The 21,185-nt window shown below is 30.7% G+C and overlaps 1 protein-coding gene across 3 annotated transcripts; it reads left to right on the top strand.

Moving 5' to 3' along the window:
• Nucleotides 1-6,574: 6,574 nt before the first annotated feature.
• Nucleotides 6,575-16,367, top strand: LOC111031415 (PH and SEC7 domain-containing protein 2). 3 transcript variants are annotated; one of them, XM_022311340.1, is made up of 14 exons: nt 6,575-7,099; nt 8,109-8,175; nt 8,407-8,460; nt 8,525-8,745; nt 8,811-9,647; nt 9,708-9,946; nt 10,013-10,206; nt 11,020-11,212; nt 11,281-11,474; nt 11,535-11,763; nt 11,839-11,983; nt 12,049-12,192; nt 13,853-14,004; nt 14,131-14,418. In XM_022311340.1, exons 1-14 carry the CDS (start codon nt 6,962-6,964, stop codon nt 14,219-14,221), a joined length of 2,898 nt encoding a protein of 965 aa, XP_022167032.1. In that variant the 5' UTR covers nt 6,575-6,961; the 3' UTR covers nt 14,222-14,418. The 3 variants fall into 3 exon arrangements, with proteins under 3 accessions (XP_022167032.1, XP_022167046.1, XP_022167040.1); XM_022311354.1 differs by lacking the exon at nt 14,131-14,418 and adding an exon at nt 15,308-16,367 and having other exon boundaries at nt 6,576-7,099; XM_022311348.1 differs by having other exon boundaries at nt 6,576-7,099; nt 13,853-14,419.
• Nucleotides 16,368-21,185: the final 4,818 nt, after the last annotated feature.

The following is a 21,185-nucleotide window of genomic DNA, read 5'->3' on the forward strand; positions in this document are numbered from 1 at the left end:
GAAATTATTTTCTTTATTTTTAAATATCTATTCACTGTTAAAAGTATTATGATATCTACATGGCGTATAAGAGTATTTTAAATAATATATATTCATAAATGAAGCATATCTATTTTGTTTTCAGTAGTGTCAGCAATGGAACGAATTTTCTATTCGTTTGAACTGTAAAACGCGTTTTTTGCGGGGTAGAACTTCTACCGTAGAAGCCATCGTGCAGGAAATGCAAAACTGAATAAGTGAATTATTGTTGTTAATTGCCAATTATTTTCTTTTAGACGTTTACGGTATAACCGCCGACACGTCGTTGTCTTCGTTATCGTCGTCATCGTTCCGTAAACGGCCGAATGGCCTAGTAAACTTTACAAAATACAAACATTCGTGGCAAGGTTTTTTTTTTTTAAATGCCTATTTACATTCAAAAGTGCAGCCATTTATACACCCAAACACGGACCAAAAACATATAAGGAAAACCAATTGCAAAATAAATCGTTTAACACTCGAAACACTTATATTGAAGTTTCGAAAATATATATAATTCCATCCTTCAAATGCGAATATTGTTGATTCGTGCATTCTGTTTCTGTATGATTACATATGTAAGCACTGCGACAAAATCGACATTCCATATTATTCTGAATAGAATTCGAGGACATACTATTATTATTTCACTCTTTGTGCGTATTTTTGTTTTTTGATCTGCCAATACTGTGCCTGGATATATATGTAGGTAGTTGGTTTAGTTTGTATATACCATATTATATTTGTTACACATCAAAGTTACGTATATTAATGACAAGATCAATGGTTTCCTTTGGTGTTATATAGACTTTAAGACATGTATTATTTTATATTATTTTACCATACAGTTTTTCACGTCAAAACCAAACCACCTGCATTTTCGTCTGACTATGATTATAACAATAGTTATGTAATACCAATTAATTATTTTATTTTTCACATAGACGATAGACAGGTACTGACATTTTTCGAGTTAATGCAAACTTGAGATTATTATTGATCACCCAAATATTTTAACAGCATCCTAGTTGACTTAGGTTAAGTACCAAATGTCATCTATCCCTGACCATTAACCCCCCCCCCCCCCGCTATTTGAATTAAATTAACTATCTGATACAGTTTTTACCCTAAACTGTGCGTCATTAATTATACCTCGTAACTCGTAAGGTAGTATTGTTATGACTTTTTTATTAGTTTTATTTTAATTTGGAGTACGTACGTACGTTCTTTACAACAATTGTAATTGTTAACAAATAATATGTTAAACTCTAAAAGTTTAAAGTTGATATAGAGAGCAATATTAATTTAACTAAGTTACAGAAAAGTTGATTCATTTTTTTAATCATCTGCACCCGGGGTTAGACATAATATATAGTGATGTTTGCAATTTTCAATTTTTTTTATAAATAATAAATGATGTATAAATTTTTTAATTTTTTATTTGTTTGTACTTATAAAGTCATTGTGTAAGTGTACCTATAGCATGACTTAACAAAAAAGTTAATTTATGGTTTCAACTTCAGTTAAAACAATTAAACATGATTTTGACTATTAAGATATATTATTTTTCAAATTAACTTACAAAAATGAAGTTATTTCTGTGTATACTTCAACTAGTTAAGTTATTAAGTCATATACCTAGTAATTAATTAACTAATTATGTTCAACAGTTAAAAAAAAATATTTTTTCAAACTAGCTAATGGCCATTGCCCAGTTCTGATAATATCAAACAATAAACATAATAGTTGTATACTATCGCATTTCACGAAACATGTCCCAGCGTCGTTCGTCCATTGACTGTTCGTGTGAAAATATTTTTCATTCATCGCTACGAAGCCACGGAGGTGCGACGCAGCGGGGCGTAGGCCGTAGGCATATACAAGCAGTTAGTATATATAGTGATGGTATAAGCAAATAGGTAGGCACGAGCTGCTGCAAAGTGTAAATAACGAAAAATCGTTATCTGCCTTTATAATTTATGTAATAAACATGTGATAGCCGGTTGGCGTATTATAAAATGTGCATTTTACGCGAAACACGTTTACCAGAAATTGTATTTTTTCTCGGGTCCGCGCCGCGACGTCCACTGTGATATTTTTATTCGTATTTTATTTGCATATAATATTCGATTTTATACATATATATTATACCCAGTGCAACGTATCATATACATCTATAATAATAATAATAATAATAATAATAATAATATGTGTATTTGACTTCAAAGAGAGTCAACGCTTCGGGTCGGCGCTCATCGCCGTTTTTGCAGCGTGGCGTGCGCACTTCTCTGTTCGGACTCACTCATTGATGTTTGCAGCGCGAATTATTCTACAATATTCCAAGTACCTCCACACAGGTTTTCATTCATTAAAACGAACTGACCGAATTGTAGATTAGTGTACAACATAATATGTGCGTATAATGTTTAATATACTGCTGTAGTTACACAGCGTGTGCCCTGCAAAGCGGAAAGCTATAATAGCCATTTATTCATTTATATTTTATTAATTTTATAATATTTTACTTGCTATACCTATACAACACTATATTTATGCGAAATGATAATTTTGATCTGAATCAGGTTTTTTTATGAGGTAAGGCAACAGACTGTATAACTTTATTATTACCTAACTATGAATTTCGTAGTACCTACAGCCTATAGGTATATTATATAAACACAGCGTTTGGTGGATAATTCGTGTAATGCTTAAGCGATACGGTACAAGTTATTGTTTTTTTTTATTCAAAAACCAAATTTTTATCATAAATTCGAATAAGAATCAAATTTTTGATTAATTTAAATGTTGACAAAATTAGATATCACTTCAATGCGTATCCATTCTAATAAGCTAACAAAAAATCACGTTAAAGATTTGACCTTCGTCTTATTCTACGAACATGTTTTTTTGGACTTGAATTATGTATACGTATATACTAATATACTATAGAACTTACTTAAGACTTATTTATTTTTAGATTTACCAATAATATTTACTAATTCACATGCAACTTTAAAATGGTTTATGTAATTACAAATGACCTTATTTATAAATTATACGTTATATTTATTGTTGTAACATATTTGTAGGTAAACATAGGTATTTAAAATTACATTTTAAAATACATTTAAAGTCAACTCATAATTCATTAGTTTCAATTTTTAGTGTTGGAAGATGCCGTAAACTAAAAAATTTAAATTTTCTCTCTGCTATTCGTGAATAGAAGCTAATACATTTAACATTTGGTAAGTGCAGATATTCCAAATTTGTAACCGAAAACTTAAATAAAAATGCAATTTTTATGAGTAAATATTTTACTTCATTTGTTAATTATTTATTCATGTGGCATGAAAACAATAGTACTTATTATATTTCTTTGATTTAGATGGTTTTGTATTTGGCTTTAATTTGATGTCAAGATTATTTATTCATTCGGTATGTATTCCTATTACATAATATTTACATCATAGTCTGCAATCATCCGTTCAATTAGGAATTTGGGACGTTCCAACGACAATATATATATTAATAAATATTATTTATAGTGATATTTAATTATTTTAAGGGTAAACGCCCTTGCCTGGATTATTGTTTTAGGTTACACGTAATTTAAGTATTATTTCAACACAGGAAACACATTTTTAAATACAAGTCTCGAGGCTAAATGTTGAGAGGGATTTAAGGTATGTTATACGTTGTCTATAATAATTATAAATTATATATATTATTATGATAAATTTAAGATACCGTTCATAATGCGTTAAACGTTAAAGCCATATACATACTGTGTTCTAAAGTTCTAAATAAAATGTTTGGCTGAATTTGAAATCGCAATGAATAATATATCTTGGATATAGAATTATAGACCGACGATCCTTAGGTTTGTTTGTTGAAATGTATAAAGACTTTACATAAGTTATAATTTAATTCTTTAATAAGACATAACGGAAAAATAGATTGAGAGAATTTAGAATTAAATTTGTAATCTATTATTTAGTTATCGTCACAAATTAAGATAGTACTATCTTAATTTGTGGTAATTGTGAAAATCAAGATAAAACAAAAATTATGTGCAGATGGTCTTGTCATCATAATCGAAGTCACACTGACACAGACTACAAAAATAACCAATCAAGATTCAAGACGTAGTATCCATATAATAAGTTATAACAAATTAACAAAATATATAACACCAGTTGTGGTATTTACAAAACTTTTATGGGGCGATCGAGTCAATCACCGCCCATCAAAACCATCATTAGGTACTGTATGACATTGTTTATTGTAATAAAAACATTAAGTTATAGTTGGGTCGTTTTAATATTTAAATTTTATTCAACTTATTTTAGTTATTAAAAAAAAATAAACTCGTAATTTCACAGGATATGTTTGATTATCTAGTGTTATTAGTGTTATTCAAATAAAAATACTTTTAACACTCTACGCAGTTCAAAATTAATACTTACTAAAAAACAATTTTTCATAGTACAAACCATACTGGTCCCCTCAAATTTACTTTGGAACGAAAAGTCATTAAATAAGAATATTTATAGTTAATATAGTAATTAATTATTCTATAATACATTACTTAAAACCAATATTTAAAAAGAGACTGATTTCTTTCGTATGTAAAAAAAAATATTTTTAATAACACAGGATAGGTTACAGCGGGGGACGGTACCAGCATGGTACGTCGGCTGATGATAAGCGATCATATGCGCGGCCTCTCTGAAATTGTTAAAACCCCTAATTTTGATACAAAAATAATATATTGAGTGGAGTAAAATATAAAGAGTAGGCTTGAGGTATGAGATTAATTTTCACCCACCCTAAACTAATATAGTTTAAGTGCCTGTATATTAGTTAAAATTGACGGTTTTTATGAAACTATTAATACCTATCAATAGGGTATAATGGTTTTAGATTTAAAAAACAAATTCCACGATAGCCTCCACTCCTTGTCTTAACGGCACAAACGAGCATTATAGATCCACAACTGAGAGCATAAACATATTAACATATTATGTACCTATTGATGTATGTACAGTCATATCGACATTGGCATTCGTATACGTATTGCAGTGTGTATAGATACTCGTGCAAATATTGATATAATAATTTATTATATTATAATTTATAATGACTCGTTTATGGTTTCAAAGTCGACCTTGTTGCGACGACATCGCCGACCACGCTCGTTGATGCGATATATTATGTGTGTGTATAAAATTATAATATAATATATTAAATTATATTATACGCAGCGAGTGTGCACGAGTGTGTGTAACGACCGACCGCCGTTGCGAACCAGAGAGGTAGGTACCTATACGAACGAGAACAACACGTGAAAGCCAATTAAATGCGTATTTAGACGGTAAACCCGTCGTTGAATAATAACCAGGTATATACCGAGAGCGGACTAATTAAGTAGATGTACGTATGAAATATCACGTAGAAAAGGTAAATTTTGTGTCTTAAAAAAATAACAATTCCCGTCGTGGCTGTGTACAATACGGTATGGCCTATGCCCTATATACAGGTAGGTGCAACAGTGGGTTGCGAGTACCTACCTACCTATATATAGTTTCCGAGAGAACATTTTCCACATTCGAAACGAGATTGCAGAATTGCACGTCTGCACAATAATCGCACATCCGTACACACACGTGTTCGTCAAAGTTGGCAGTGTAATCTTAAATAACAATTAATATTATATTAATATTCTGAATGATAAAATGATATTAATATATTATACATTTACATCACCATTTACCTACACTATTAACTGTAAACGAGGCGAACAAATATCAATATAGGAGCATGTGCATTATTTTTATGACTGGCAAGAGTTTGTAGGCATTTGTCAGGCATTTGTCAGTCATTTGTCTACTTGAATTTTTTTTTAAATATTCGTCCAATATTTGTTAAATTATAATAAATTGATATCATATATAGGTACCTACATCAACCCATTTAGAAATAATATTCTTAGCTTGTAGTTAATAAAACCTAAACATCACCACTATAAAATTGAATTGTGAAAAATAACTTAAAAATAATGTCTTGTAAAAATCATATTGTCCGACAAATTTATATGGTGCAGTAGGTAAGCTGCAGTGTAGGGCACTGGGCACAGCTGGCCATTTAATATATTCTGTGAATAAACTACTAAAGAATCACCTTGTACAATAATACCTATAGCCTATAGGCAAACGCGTAGGTTTGAATGTTTAATGTTTATTAAATCCGCGGCCCATACTTATAATAACAACACATAAATTACCGCTGACGTAATAAATAATAATAGATGATTACCTATTATTATGATCATCACAATTATATATTTTAATAATAATAATAATATTATAATTTATAATAATAATATAATATTATGATGTATCTCATTTGTGGCGAATATTATAGTACAATACGCGCACAGGGACGTTAGTGTGATAACTTTACAGTTTACTGATAACCGTCGGCGGCGCTTGGGTGGGGGTGACGGGACGACCGTGACGTCATCGCGGGGTCGCGGATATCACTACTACGCGAGACCGTTTCCCCCCGTCATACCGTGTCCGGCCGTATCATGTGCCCGTGCTGGTCGTAGTGTCGTGTATATTTTGTATTATAGTCGTTGCCGCCGTCGTTCCTCGTCATGTTCTCCCCGACCGTTCGTGAGCTTTGCCGCCTCCGCAACAGCGGCTGCCGCAGCCGCCTGTGAAGCGACCGAACTCTCGCGCGCACCCACCTACCCCCACACACACACACACACACTCACTCACAAACACACACCCGCATGTCAGACATGACTTAGGCGGTCACCGGTGTGTACGCTCGTGCCCGACAAGTGACCGGTCAGCCCTAGGTCGGGTACACTGTTGTGGGGCCGCCAACGAGCCGTTGCCGGCATCGAGACCTAGCCCCCCCGGCCTCCGCCGCCATGGCCGTCGAGATTTCGGTTACCCTGTCCCGGCCAGAAATGCCTTCTGGTCTGGGATTCTCGTTGCTCAGTGTCGCCGACTGCCCGCCAGTCATCTACGACATCATCGAGAACACGCCGGCAGCCGAATGCGCCCAGGTATTGCAGTGCTCACTCTTACCGTCATTACTTACCCGGCTCTTGCTTGAATGAAGCCATTCCTGTCTTTCCACGTTTGTCCAGCAGCTCAATGGCTGCAGATACTGATTTACCATTACGTGCTTCCGACACGATGCTTGAGCTCATTTCGTTTTTGTTATTTGTTTAATTCCTCATTCTCTGATAGTTGTTTGGAGTCTGTAGTATGTTTCAACCTCAACTATTTACTAAAATATTTTGATGTGTCACTGACCTAGGTGTAGGTGACCAAAGCTGTTTATCTAACCATTAGTTATTGTTTAACTAATAACATTACCTTTCTAGTCAATGTTTATACTTGACATAGATACTATCTGGGCATTATGCATGGTCATTCAGAAATATAGAGCATATTCTTATTTTTTTATAAAATTTATGCTTGCCTACACACATTTCTGAATCTGAAAAGTGATTTGGCCCTGAATTGCTATTGATTATTAAGTGAAATATCCTACATTTGTGTTAATTTTATCCACTTCAAATACTATCAATTATAATTTAAAACAATTTAACATTTGACATCTTTTTGAAAATGTCCTTGTTATTAAATTAAAAGATGTACTGAAATAATAATGTCAAATTGCACAAAAACAGTACATCACTAGTAGCATATTAACTAGTGTTCATCGTACCTATGTATTAATATACTAAGCTTATAATTAAATGATATACTTACCTAGCTATTTTCTATGCTTGTTCCTATACTTATATCGCTATACCTATTGGTAATGATATATTTTTATTTTACTCTATACTCACCGGTTAAAATCTGAATGGGACATGACTTTTTCATATTAATTTCTGTAAGATTTAAATGACATACACAGGTGTACTCGCCTATCACATAATTAATTACTAATTTAAACATTGGAAACAGGAATCAAGTATAATATTTGATTATTGTCATTCCTTTCACACACCTATAATATTTGTTTTAACGTTTATAATAGTACCTACTTATATTTTCTAGATCGAAGTTGGAGATGTTATCACAAAGATTAATAATGAAGATGTTCGGAAATGTACCATAAAAGAAGGTAAAATTATTGTTTTATAAATTTAAATTTTTAACATTTATTAATCACCAATAAGCATGTATTTGATCTTATATTGAACTCTAAATTTAAAGAAAAAAATGTAGTTAAATGTTTAAATTTTAATACCTAAGCTTTAATTAATTATTATTCTTCGAGTGCAGTAACTACTGTCTATTTTATTTTTTTAATCATAATATTTTAACATTAATTTATATTTCTTATATGTTTTAGTATTAAAATGCTTGAGATTAGCACAAAACCCCATTATTCTGAAACTAGTCAGAGGTTAGTATATATTTTCATACTATTTAGATGATTTATTGTTAAATTGATAAATTTACGACTTTAGATCCTGCTATAAAAAATAAAGTACATGATAAACTGGCTGAAGATGGAAACTCCCCTCAGTTATTACTCCGTGATATAGATTCTCCACCTCCACCACCACAACATCATCCACCACCGTTAGAAATGGTTACTAGAACAAATACAAATAAAGTTGAAGCTCCTAAGTATGAAGCATTTATGATGACTGGTGAAAGAGTTATCAAAATGTCTAAAAATAGTCAGGTAAGATATTTTTTGGTTTTAATTTATTTTCACTATCATATATGTATTATTATTATTAATTTTAGGTCTCTTTATTACCAAAGAGGGATCGAAAAGTCGATTGTTTGGTAAAGAATGGTGGCCCCAAAAAATTCCATAAAGTAAATTCAAATTCTGTTCCTAGTAGTCCTGTTGAGAATGATCGACCAAACATAACAAAACCTAATTCGGGAAATACATCACCAGTTTCTCCTCCTCCTACAAATATGTCCAACTATAAACGTGGCTCTCGTTCTGAAGATCCTTTGCGTTCAAACTCTGAATATCCAATGTCTTCTACTACCAGTATTGACACTGAAGACGAAGATATTACATCATCTTGCAACACCTTATTAAATACTAATGTAAAACCACTTGAAATGGAAGACAAGAGAGTGTTATGGACATATAATGCTGGTCATGTTCCTGATGAGACATCAGCTTCTTGCAATTCCCTTCAAAAAGTTATATCACCTACGTCACCGACATCCATATCCTCATCAATAATGTCATCACCGTCTGATCGGCGACGACCAGCCAAAGGATCATATCGTGGCAACAGCCATCCAACTAGCAGTCATTCAAATATATCAAGTCCTGACTTCCAAGACACTGCAGATTCAGATTTCTTGATCAACTCACGAGAATTAGAAGTGACAGATCCAAGTGACAGTGACTCAACTATTCTAGCTAGCGAACCAAAGATTAGAAAGCGATCTACAGAAGGACAGTACACATATTATGATAATAATCATACAGACCACCGAATTGTCATACAAGTGAAAGGTCCAGAAAAGACAAATTTAGTTAGAGACACTGAAAATAACAACAGATATTACAATGACAAGGAAAACATAAGTAACAATGAAAATCAAGATTTTAAAGTATGTAACATTTTATATTTGTAATTACCTACTTTTTTTAGAATTGAAATTTTAATTTAGGACGAAGAAGAAGTTCAACATTTGTTGGCGTTAATGGAAGGTGCCGCACAGTTGGCTAATTCTGTTACCAATAATGACGAGCAGTGGACACAAAACGAAGATTTTGATTCTGATAGTTTGCATAGTTTTCATTATTCGCCTAAAGCTGTAGATATGCCCTCGGCAGTAAGACTAGCAAAACGCTTATTTTATTTGGAAGGGTTCAAAAAAAGTGATGTATCACGACATTTAAGCAAAAAGTATTGAAAGAAACATATAATTTTTATTTTAATAAAAAATAAAGTAATTAAAATAAATGATTTCAGTAACGAGTTCAGTAGAGCGGTGGCTGAAGAATATTTGAAATATTTTGATTTTAAAGGAAATTCATTAGATTTGGCGTTAAGACATTTTTTGAAACAATTCAGTTTGACCGGAGAAACTCAAGAAAGAGAAAGGGTGTTAGTTCATTTTTCAAAACGGTTCTTGGATTGCAATCCCCTATGTTTTAACTCTCAAGGTAATATTACCAAGTGTATAATAGATACTACCTATTATTTAAATATTTAGTTTTAATTCTTCAAAAACAATATCTTTTTAAATCTTTCTCTTTATTTTAGTGGATTGTGAGTTATATTCAATTTATTTTTCTTGCATAAACTTTAGTTTTAATTATAATTTTTACATCTGCTCTCTAATCCTTAATTAAAATAAAGTGAATTGCATGTTGGTAGATTTAGACAACCTTTGCGTAAACAGACAAACAGTCTGTTTCATTATTATTATATAGCAAGGGTGGCAAACCTGTGTCACGAGGGCCAGAAGTGGCACGTTTGCCAAATTTTGACGGCATATGAAAATAAACTAAAATATTTTTCTTGATATATTTTAATGAAAGAATTTTTTAAGTTAATAACAATAAGGATTTTATCTTCGAAAATAACAAAAGAAATAATTATTAGTAAAATAATATTTATTAATACCTTATGATAATTTATTTAAGAATATATTTCATAAAATAAGAGTTAACAGAAAAACATGTAATAAAATCTGTAGTTTAATTATCGCTTGATTTTTTTTATGCTTAGTAAAAAGACCTTTTAGGCCGTGGGAAGGGGCACAAAATCATATTTTAAAATTTTGCACTTGACCCAAAAAGAGTCGCCACCCTCGCTACATAAGCATGTCAAAAATTTCATTTATGCAATGTTGTAACCTTTTATATTTTGTAAGGCATTTTTAAAAGTTTGTAGTTAACGTTTGTGATTTATTTTTTTTTAAATATTTTTAAATTATTAATAAAGTAAATAATTTATGAATATTTTGTTTTTAGATGCTGTACATACATTAACTTGCGCCATTATGCTATTAAATACAGACTTACATGGCCAAATGATTGGACGTAAAATGACATGTAATGAATTTATTGAAAACCTAGCTGGTTTAAATGATAATGAACATTTTCCACGAGATGTTCTTAAATCATTGTACATGGCAATTAAGTCTAATCCTCTTGAGTGGGCAAGGTAAGATACAGTTTTAAATATAGGAAATTCAAATTGAATTATTATAAATGTATAACAACATGTTTTAGTGATGATGACTTGGATGAAAATCAACTAAAAAATGCAATTGCTAGTCAACCAATTGATGGTCTTGGAAATAAAATCCCTGGCCAAATAGGCAAAAGTGGAGGAAGTTATGAAGAGAATGTCATGACTCAAGCTTTAGAGTATAAAAAAGGATATGTGATGAGAAAATGTTGCATGGAATCCAATGGAAAGAAAAGTAAGGAAAAAATAATTTTATACTTATTAACAATAATATTGGGCACTTAAAATTTTATAGCTGCAAGAGGAAAACGTAGTTGGAAAATGTACTATTGCACTTTACGTGATCTAATTCTTTATTTACATAAGGATGATTCTGGATTTCGGAAATCTCAAATTAGTGATAGCATTCATAATGCAATACATATACATCATGGCTTAGCTACTAAAGCTACAGACTATACAAAAAAACAACATGTGTTTAGACTAGTTACTGCAGATCAAGCAGAATATTTATTTCAAACTAGGTAATCATTTTTACACAACTCATATTTTAAGCTTTTAATTTGTATTTATTTACTATTTTTTATTAATATTATTAGTGATTCCAAGGAATTAGATTCATGGATAAATACAATTAATTTTGTATGTGCTAGTTTTTCTGCACCACGATTGCCAAGTGCTGTTGGAAATCAGAAAAAATTCCAAAGGCCATTATTACCATCAGCTCCGACAAAATTAAATTTGGTTTGATTATTTACATTATTCCATTTTTACTGAAATATAATGACATACCTATTTATTTTTTACAGCGAGAACAACTTCGCGAACATGAAGATACTTTGAGGCAGCTAGAAGTAGAGCTTGACATCCACAAAAAGAAACCTCCAGAACGTGGAACTAAAAACATCACATTGCAATTTTATAAAGAAAAAGAGTCACATTTACTGGAAGAAGTACGTTTTATTATTCAATATTTATACAAATAGTAGAGTGTACAAGGCAAAAATATCTGCCCAAGGAAACTGAAACTATTGGCATCGTACAATATAAATAATTTTATCCATCTTTTCTTAGTTAGCCTAAGTTGCCTGTTCATTATAAGCAAATACAAGTGTTTTGACAATAAGAAAATATATAGGTATGCTTGACCATTATGACAAATTGTCTTCACTTATCACTGAGTGACCAAATCAAACTAAGTCCATATTATGAGTGTTTTGAAAAAATGGTCTCATTAAAAATATTGTATATTTATATCCAAATATTTACTTTTGTTTATGTAATTTAATGCATGATTGTAGGTACGAGGTACATATTAAAAATAGCTGATGGATAATTGATAAAAGGCCTTCAAGGTATCAGTGGGGAGTGGGGACCAGTAATTTTAGCACAAACATACTATTTTGTCATACTAGTAATGTGATAATAATTTTTAAAAGTTATTTGAATTCGGTATTATGTCTACTTGAAATCGGTCGGTCCACTTTTTCCAATTTCATACCTCCTCCCCTCCCAACATCTAAAAATGTAGTTAAAATATTTTGAAATTTCAGAATTTAAATCAGAATTCTTATAATGTAGACTAACTGACCCATCTCAATTGGACATATTAACAAATGCAGCTCAGTTTTCTTCCATATAATCACATTATTCGCTAGGTAGGATAGATAAAAAATACATACAAGGTATATTTGAAAAGTAAGGGCCGTTTTCTCTGGTCAATTTGTGGTATTCAAGTTTTACCGTGATAATTGTGTAGATAGTAGTGCGTTCAAGGTTAAGAAATTCATCAGCCAGGGCACTAATTGTCACCGACAATCAGATCGCAGTTTTTGGTCCAGCATCGAAACAATTTCATCAGTCTGAGGCCTACCACTCTGCTCTTAGTCATAAACATTTGTTCGTCCATTTTTGAAATCACGACACCATTGTCTAACCTTTCCTTCACTCATTACAGTAGGTCCATAAACTAGGCTTAACTCTTGATGAATTTCAGCAGCTGAAGATCCTTTTGCACACAAATATCTTATTACAGGGCAAACTTCACAGCTGGCGAGAGCAACGATTATCGCGGACATTGTCTACTGTATACACAACTAGGAAAATTATTAACAAATCAAAACAACGTCTGAAATAGGTAGTGCACGTACAGATATGCACACGTTTAAACGTGTTACGACTTGTGGATTTTGAAATATAAGCGAACGGCCTTTACTTTTCGAATATACCTCGTATTAATGAGCATAAGTTCTTTACCGTTCACTCTTAAAACTCCAAGGCGATGACTTGTACATGCTTGTGCGAGTGCTCTACTATTTCTTTTATATACAGTCACACAAACTAATGATTACTTACCTCACATTTACATAAATCTTGTTATTTTCTGTTAAGAAACTATTGTTTAAAAAGTTGTGATTAAATAAATTTAATTTGATCTCAAAAACTAATCTTAGATAATAAAAAAATAAATTATTTACACTTAAGCATCATATTCATCTAATTAATCGAAAACAAAACAATTTTTTTGTATTCATGAAATGCTACTCCAAATCTCTATCTCAAATGGATATATTATGTTTTTATTAATTATATTTTTATTTTTATTTGTTTTAGTATAAGCGTTATAAAACGTATGTCTACTTGTTAAGATCTAAAATGATTCAACATCCAGAGTATGATTCAAGTACTGCGTTAATGGAGACTGATGATGAAGCAGAGGTGGTATCTGTTGATGAACAAAACAGTTCATTGCCAATTTCAAACAGGTATAGTTATAATGCAGCTATTTATTCTACAATGGCAACACATTATTAATGTATACAATTTTAAAAATCTTACGAATTTTCTCAATTCTGTGATTATTTATTTTAATAACTTTTGGTTTTGGATAGAGTTGCCAGGTGCAGGGATACAATATTTTATTTTAGAAAATTGCAGGGATCAATTTACATTAGGCTCTGTATATGCAAGTTTGGTACATAATTTCTGATATTGCATAACACTTATATTATTAACAAATATGACCTTTGCAATGAACTGTGATTGAAAAAATGTTGAGTTCAAACTAATTAGCTTTTGCTTCATTTCTTTTCTAATCAAATGCTTCAGTTTTAGAAACGCAATGACATTATAGAAAATACTAATTTGATAAATTTCAAACAAATAAATTATTTATTAATTTTTTAATTGATGAATAAAAAAACAATTATTTGCATTATTTATCAGCCTTTTTATAAAATCAAATTTTATCTGATTTATATGATATTAAAGCTTCGTTATCCTTCTTTGAAAATATTTTAAATCAATAACAACAGTAGCCAGTCTATTTTACACTCTACATTTAATTAATTGATATTTGAAAATAATATTTAATGGATTTATAAATACATTATAAATATTTATATAAGTACCAAATAAATATTTTCCAATACATTTTAGTATTTTACAATGCATTTAAATGGGGCCAATTAATAAAGTAAAATGTATCTTTAAATACTTTTCTTCCAATAATAAATTGAAATTTTTAAAATTTAATTATCTTCAAGAGTGTTAACTAGTACTTTTTAAAAATCCTGTGTACTTAGAAATAGCAATAACTTATAATGCCTTTAACAAATCCGTTATTAAAAATTTAATTGATTTTCTTAGAAAATGTTGATTGAATACCTTTCAATTTTATTCAAAAAATGTTATGATATAAGTTTATAGCATGTGTCACATTTATAATTTGTTTGCAATTTTGCTAATAAACTTATAAATTTTCCAATATAATATACTTTTTAAACATTGTAGGTATTTATGAATAACATTTTTTAGATTATTTATCACAAAATTTAATCACAAAAAAATAAAACTTATGTATAACTGCTTTAGTTGATATAAAATATAACACTTAATCACACTATACCACACTACACTGTGCTGATTGATAATCACAAGAAATTTGCACTCAAATTTCTGTTTTGACTTTCATGCAACATATTAACATTTTTCGCAAGAATTGTATTATTATTACTATTATTATTTCTATTTCATCATGAGAATGTTTTGTGTTTATGCATGGTAAAGGAGTATCGATGCTTGAAGCTGCAAAATATGCCACTGGACTTCCAAGACATTGTCACCTGGCTGTGTAGTTAATTTTTTTTGTTTATTTTATTTATCGTTTTTTTTTTTAAATTATTATTATTCTAATCTTATTATTTTGTGGTTATTCTCAACACTTGATAATGTTATCGATTCCTAATCAAAAGTATGCAAATTAATTCCGAACAATAAATATATATACATATATATATATTTACCCATATGTAAACATTATTTTAATTTATTTTATTTTGATATCTCCATTGTGTGTAATTAAAATAATGTTTGCATAATAAAAATAATAATTATACATTATTATTTATTGGTTAGACAACTAGTATAATACTGTTTATGAATTTGAAGGAGTACATTTTGACAAAAAATTATTCACATTTTATATTCCATTTATTTTATAAATATTTAGTACTGTTTTTTCTCCGTCTAATGTTGATCTTATGTAATTTATTAAATTAGTCTTTAACGAGTTACTCGCCTTTAAATACTTAAACATCATAAATTAAGCAGAACATGTTAATTTTTACTAACTGACAAATTTAGTTTATATTTTAATACCTAATAAAGTAAACAGACTTAAAGTAAAGTAGTTAGTGATACCTATGTAAAATATATGTATATATATATAATACATAAACACTTTCATCATATAACTCATGAATGATGAAGATTATATTTTCATTCCTTGTTTAGATCTTAATTGTATATGTTCTATAATGTGCCAAATTATTTGTTGATCTACAAACCCATAATATAACTTTGACTTATTTAAACTACCATTATTCAATATCCTTGCATATTACTTCTACATACAACGTAATTGTATAATGTATTAACTACATAATTTTTTAAGGAAAATGAATATCCACGATAAATACTAATTAAAAAAAAATTATTTGTTTAATTGTAAATTTGTTTCAAATTAATGTAAGTTTTTTTTATAGTTCATAAGGAATTATTGATCTTTATTGTTATAAAATATGTGGTTATATCCATTGTAATATATCATTTTGTAATTCAATTCACTTCCTCGTCGATAACAAAATCATCACTACTTATTATTATCAATATTATGATGTACCAAATATAAACCTTTTCTTATGTTATGAAAGTAATGTGTTAAACAAATATGTGAACATTGTTATACGTTGTTATTAGACACTATTATTGTTAGTTTTTTTTTTTGTGCGTATGAAAAGCATTAAGCTATTATACAATTATTGTATACAGATTACAAATGATTTTTTAATTTATAAATGATCATAGATAAAAAAATGTACATAAAATCAAAACCAAAATTAAGACTATAACGTCATTACTAAAAAATTTAAATCTCTGTACGCTTTGAAATTATTTTCAGTATTAATTGATACAATTTTTTTTTAATTGATATATATATATATATAAACAGTTTAATGTGCAATAATTAAGAAAAAGAGTTTTTATTTTGTTTGCTTTGAACAAATTCTGTAATTTTTATTTTATGGTTAAATTATTTATCCCACGGGTTGTGTTCATATTGAAGCAAATTGACTTAAACATGGCTTTGTAAACTAATTTTATTTTATTTTGGAATTTTAAAACTATCTAGTCCATTTTTTTTTTTAATAAAATATTTATAATAACAAAATGAAACACATGTATGATATAATATTAACAACACTACTGAATAAGAGCAAACTATTTATTATTTATTACTAATTAGATATTATTAATATTAATACATAAACAAAATAATATGAAGTGTATATTATAAATAACTAGGTATTCCATGATGTTTGTAAAATGCTTGATTGATATAATTGTATTTGTATCAACAATAAATAAAGGAATTACCAACTATAATTTGTTTAATTTAATTTTCCTTAAGGTCTTTGTGTGATTTTTATACCCAGATTAGTTGAAATCATGTCTATTAAAATGAGTAAAAACACATTGAATTGACTTTGCAACTTATGCTATTTAAATAGATTTAAATTCATCATAGGTTTATAACAATTTAATAATATAAAAATATGTAACATGAATACATACATTTTATGAATTATATTAATGCCAATTTGTGGTGAGCATTTGGGTATTCCTATATTTTTAACCAAGCCTAGATTAGATTCATTGGGCCCAAAAACACATGACTCTTGTAACTAGACTACTGTAGTCTAGTGGCTACTCTAAACCCTAAAACTTTAACCCACTTCCTCTTACTTTTAAAGATGTTTAGACTAACACTTTTACTATTGTTATAAATTTTAATTATGTTATACCATTTAAAAGTAAAATAATACATTTTTAATGTTTATTGTTATACATATATTTAAAAACCAGATACAATATTCCAATGTGACCATAGAATTGCAGGTGGTGCCTAAAAAATATGTACCTTCTCAAATTGTTTAAAATGTTTAGGCATTAATAATAGTTACATTTTTTACATGATGCATAATAATCAGAATAATAACAATTTGACACGTTTTTTTAGAAAAAGTACTTTTTATTTATTAACAAGTGTCTCTTCCCCCTCCCCCCCATGAGACTCGTAGACTCGACTTTAGGGCCCTAATCACAAGACATCAGATGGTGCCCAAGCGCACCTGACACCTCCCCGCGCAGACTAATGAACGTGACAAAAAATAATGTTTCACTAATTCTTATCTACAAAACCGATATGTATACCTACTGATTCTATTTTTTTTTAAATTGTTTTGTCTTGTACGACGTTGAACGCAACTGAAAATAATATATTATGCGGTTGGCAGTAGGTAGGCCGGGTAGGCGTAAGCAGTAACCGCGTTTAACTCTGGAGGGAAGCCAAGGCCCATGAGTTTTAGAAAAAGGTTTAAGAAATATAATATACCTACCTACATGTATGCATATAATAATAGGTGCAGTGTATAATATTATATGTGTAGAAGAGATACGTACCGACCATATATTTTATCTCGACACCAAAACTGGAAATGTTAGAATAACTTAAAAAAATCATTTATACAAAACCTACCGACCGAACTGTTACAGTGCTACACATATAATACTTATATACAGGGTGATTCACCAATCACGATCGACCCCCCCCCCCTCCCCACCCTTTGTCCTTGAATAATGAATTTATTCAAATGATGATTTTTAAACCTTTTAAATATATACTCGTAGACCATTTGTTCAAATTCTTGAATTTTTTTGTACTTTTCTTAAGAAGTGTTCGGTGGCGCTATAAACTTCCGTTTTTCAAATTAGGACTTTCTTCTTTAATTGTAAATTATTTGAGCATAATTTTTTTAAAAATGTTGATGTACCCTACTTTATTCAAAATTCGATCGAGTAGTTTCTCAGTTATTAATATGTATTTTCACTAAGGATCATTTTGAATTGTTGATAGATTAATATAAATCGCTAAAATTTTCAAACCACCAAAGCCCCCGTATTTTACAAACCCATTATTCTTAGTACACAATGTTAAATATCTCAAAAACGAATTTTGATTCTGTACGTCGACGTATTTACAACAATTATTTTGGAAATAATATGCAGTAGAAAAGAGAGGTTCTCGTTTGGAAAACACACGTTTGTATCTCCACAGGGTCCTCAGTCGCTCAATCCTCGCACAGTCGCACCTAATGGATTTGATTCGACCCACTGTCCACTGCAGAACATCACTCAATGTGATATAGCACAACTCTATCTACAGAGGTCGTGATTATAATTCATAAAAACTGAATTTCTATTCAGATTTCTAAAAGAAATTATTATTAGTAGTAGTAGGTATCTACTATCTAACGATGTCTAAAGAAGGCATAGCCACTGTGCTGCAACCCCCCCTGAACGCCGATCTGACTCAGTCCTCAAGGACACTACTCAAGTAGGTAGTATAAAAATTCTAAATAATTTGAAAATATGGTCTTGAGTATATTTAAAAATTCCAAAAATCTTATTTTGAATAACTACATAGTTGGAAGGAAAAGAGCGCACATAGTCTATCACCGTGGATACAGCGCAGGACTCTATTGGACATATATAATAAATATTGTGCATTTGTACTTGCAGGAATAAATGTTACGTATATCATACGTAAGCGGAAATCCATTTAAGTTATTGGGGGGGGGGTCTACTATTTTTCAAAAGAGCCTAAATCGCCGCGGAGCCCCTTCACGATAGCTGTTGGGCTTTTGGAAGGGGCTTGGGGGACTTTGTGGGATGGGCTTAGGCCCCTGAGCCCCCGATTTCCGCCTGTTATGTTCTTTACTCTCATAATAAGTTCCTATATAATATAAATAGGTATATATACCACAGTCCACAAGTAAGTACTATAGGCGATGCGTCTAACCGTACGACAAATTCGACAGTCGCTTCTTCGCGGTTACGACTATAATAACAAACAGTCGTTTGTGTGGAATACAAAAAGAATCACGAGACGTCCTATTAGGTATAAACATTATCGTAATAATTAACATTACATTAATATGGTCGCTCGCGTGTTCATAAATAGTGCCATGTGCGAGAGTGTAAAGTTTACCGCGTACGCAACATATGAGAGAAGAAAGTTGGAAAAATTTCCATCGCGAAATGACCTCCGACGGTTACATATCTCGTGTGCCGCCGACTCGGCAGTTCATCTACCTGCACCGCGTTCGATTATGAAATCTGAAAGTTGTTCTTCTATTGCGTCGGACTTTAATCGTAAACGTGTCCGTTACAGATTTGATATATTATTTTACCTCACGCCGTTTCGAAAAATAATAACAAGACCGTTTGGATCCGTGACCAATGATTTCCATATCACAATAACAATATTGTGAGTGTATTATTATTACGGTCCAAGATCTATAATATCATATATAATAATAGTGTATATAATTTCTGTACATCTCAGTCCGTGGTTATTATATTATATTATTATCACTGTTTTAATATCATCGCAGAACAACAGAATCACATAATAATTATGTTATTCTGTGATATTATTATTATAATGTCGCGATGGGTTAGCGAACATATTATGCTAGTCGCTAGATACCTACCCAAGCTATTAAAAAATAAAAATGTTAATTTATTAAAACCCCGCGAGTACGGAGGAGAAGACACGTGCCGTCGTGCCCGCATGCGTTCGAAACCGGTTTTTCGTATAATGAAAACTGTTAAATGGGGAAAAAAATATATTATAATTAAAACATTTTTTTTTTTTTAACGGATTACAATGTAACAGGTCCCGTCCACTCTGCATAGGCGTAGTACGATTGTACCTATGCCTACATAATACTCGTGTGCAGGCATCAAGGCATGCAGTATGCGCCTAATGCCCATATTATGTATATATTATAATATTATGGGAATGCTATGAGAATACTCGACATATTTTATCGATGTGCGTGTGTTACTGTGTAACCGTGTGGGCACACACATCTCGTATTGTTTACCGTTCGTGGTAAGTCGAACAAACATTTGGCGTGAATGTTTGACAACAACAATGTTGTTCGAACCGAATTCGCTGCAAGTACTGAAATGTCACCATCGTTATTCGAACAATTAAAAAACTCGATCGGAAATATTGAAATAATTTTGAGACGTAAAATGCTGGTGCGCTCGTCATCATTATTTTGTTTACAATTCTGACGTTGACTATATGAAAGTTAAAACGTTGGTACTAACTCGGTGGGCAGCTTTAAACTTAAAAGCTGAAAAGCTCAAAGCGAACGTCTACTCACTGCACAACATACTGGCGGAGATGGTTTATATAAGTAGTAAAAATTTGGAGCACATAAACTGCTGCCAACTGGGCACCTAGGTCAATATTGTTTTTGTTTTTAAAAATCCTATTCATCACGCAGGTACCTAATCGAGATGAAGGGTG

This window comes from Myzus persicae, unplaced genomic scaffold (assembly GCF_001856785.1).
Source record: "Myzus persicae strain clone G006 unplaced genomic scaffold, MPER_G0061.0, whole genome shotgun sequence".
Classification (NCBI taxonomy): Eukaryota; Metazoa; Arthropoda; class Insecta; order Hemiptera; family Aphididae; genus Myzus; species Myzus persicae.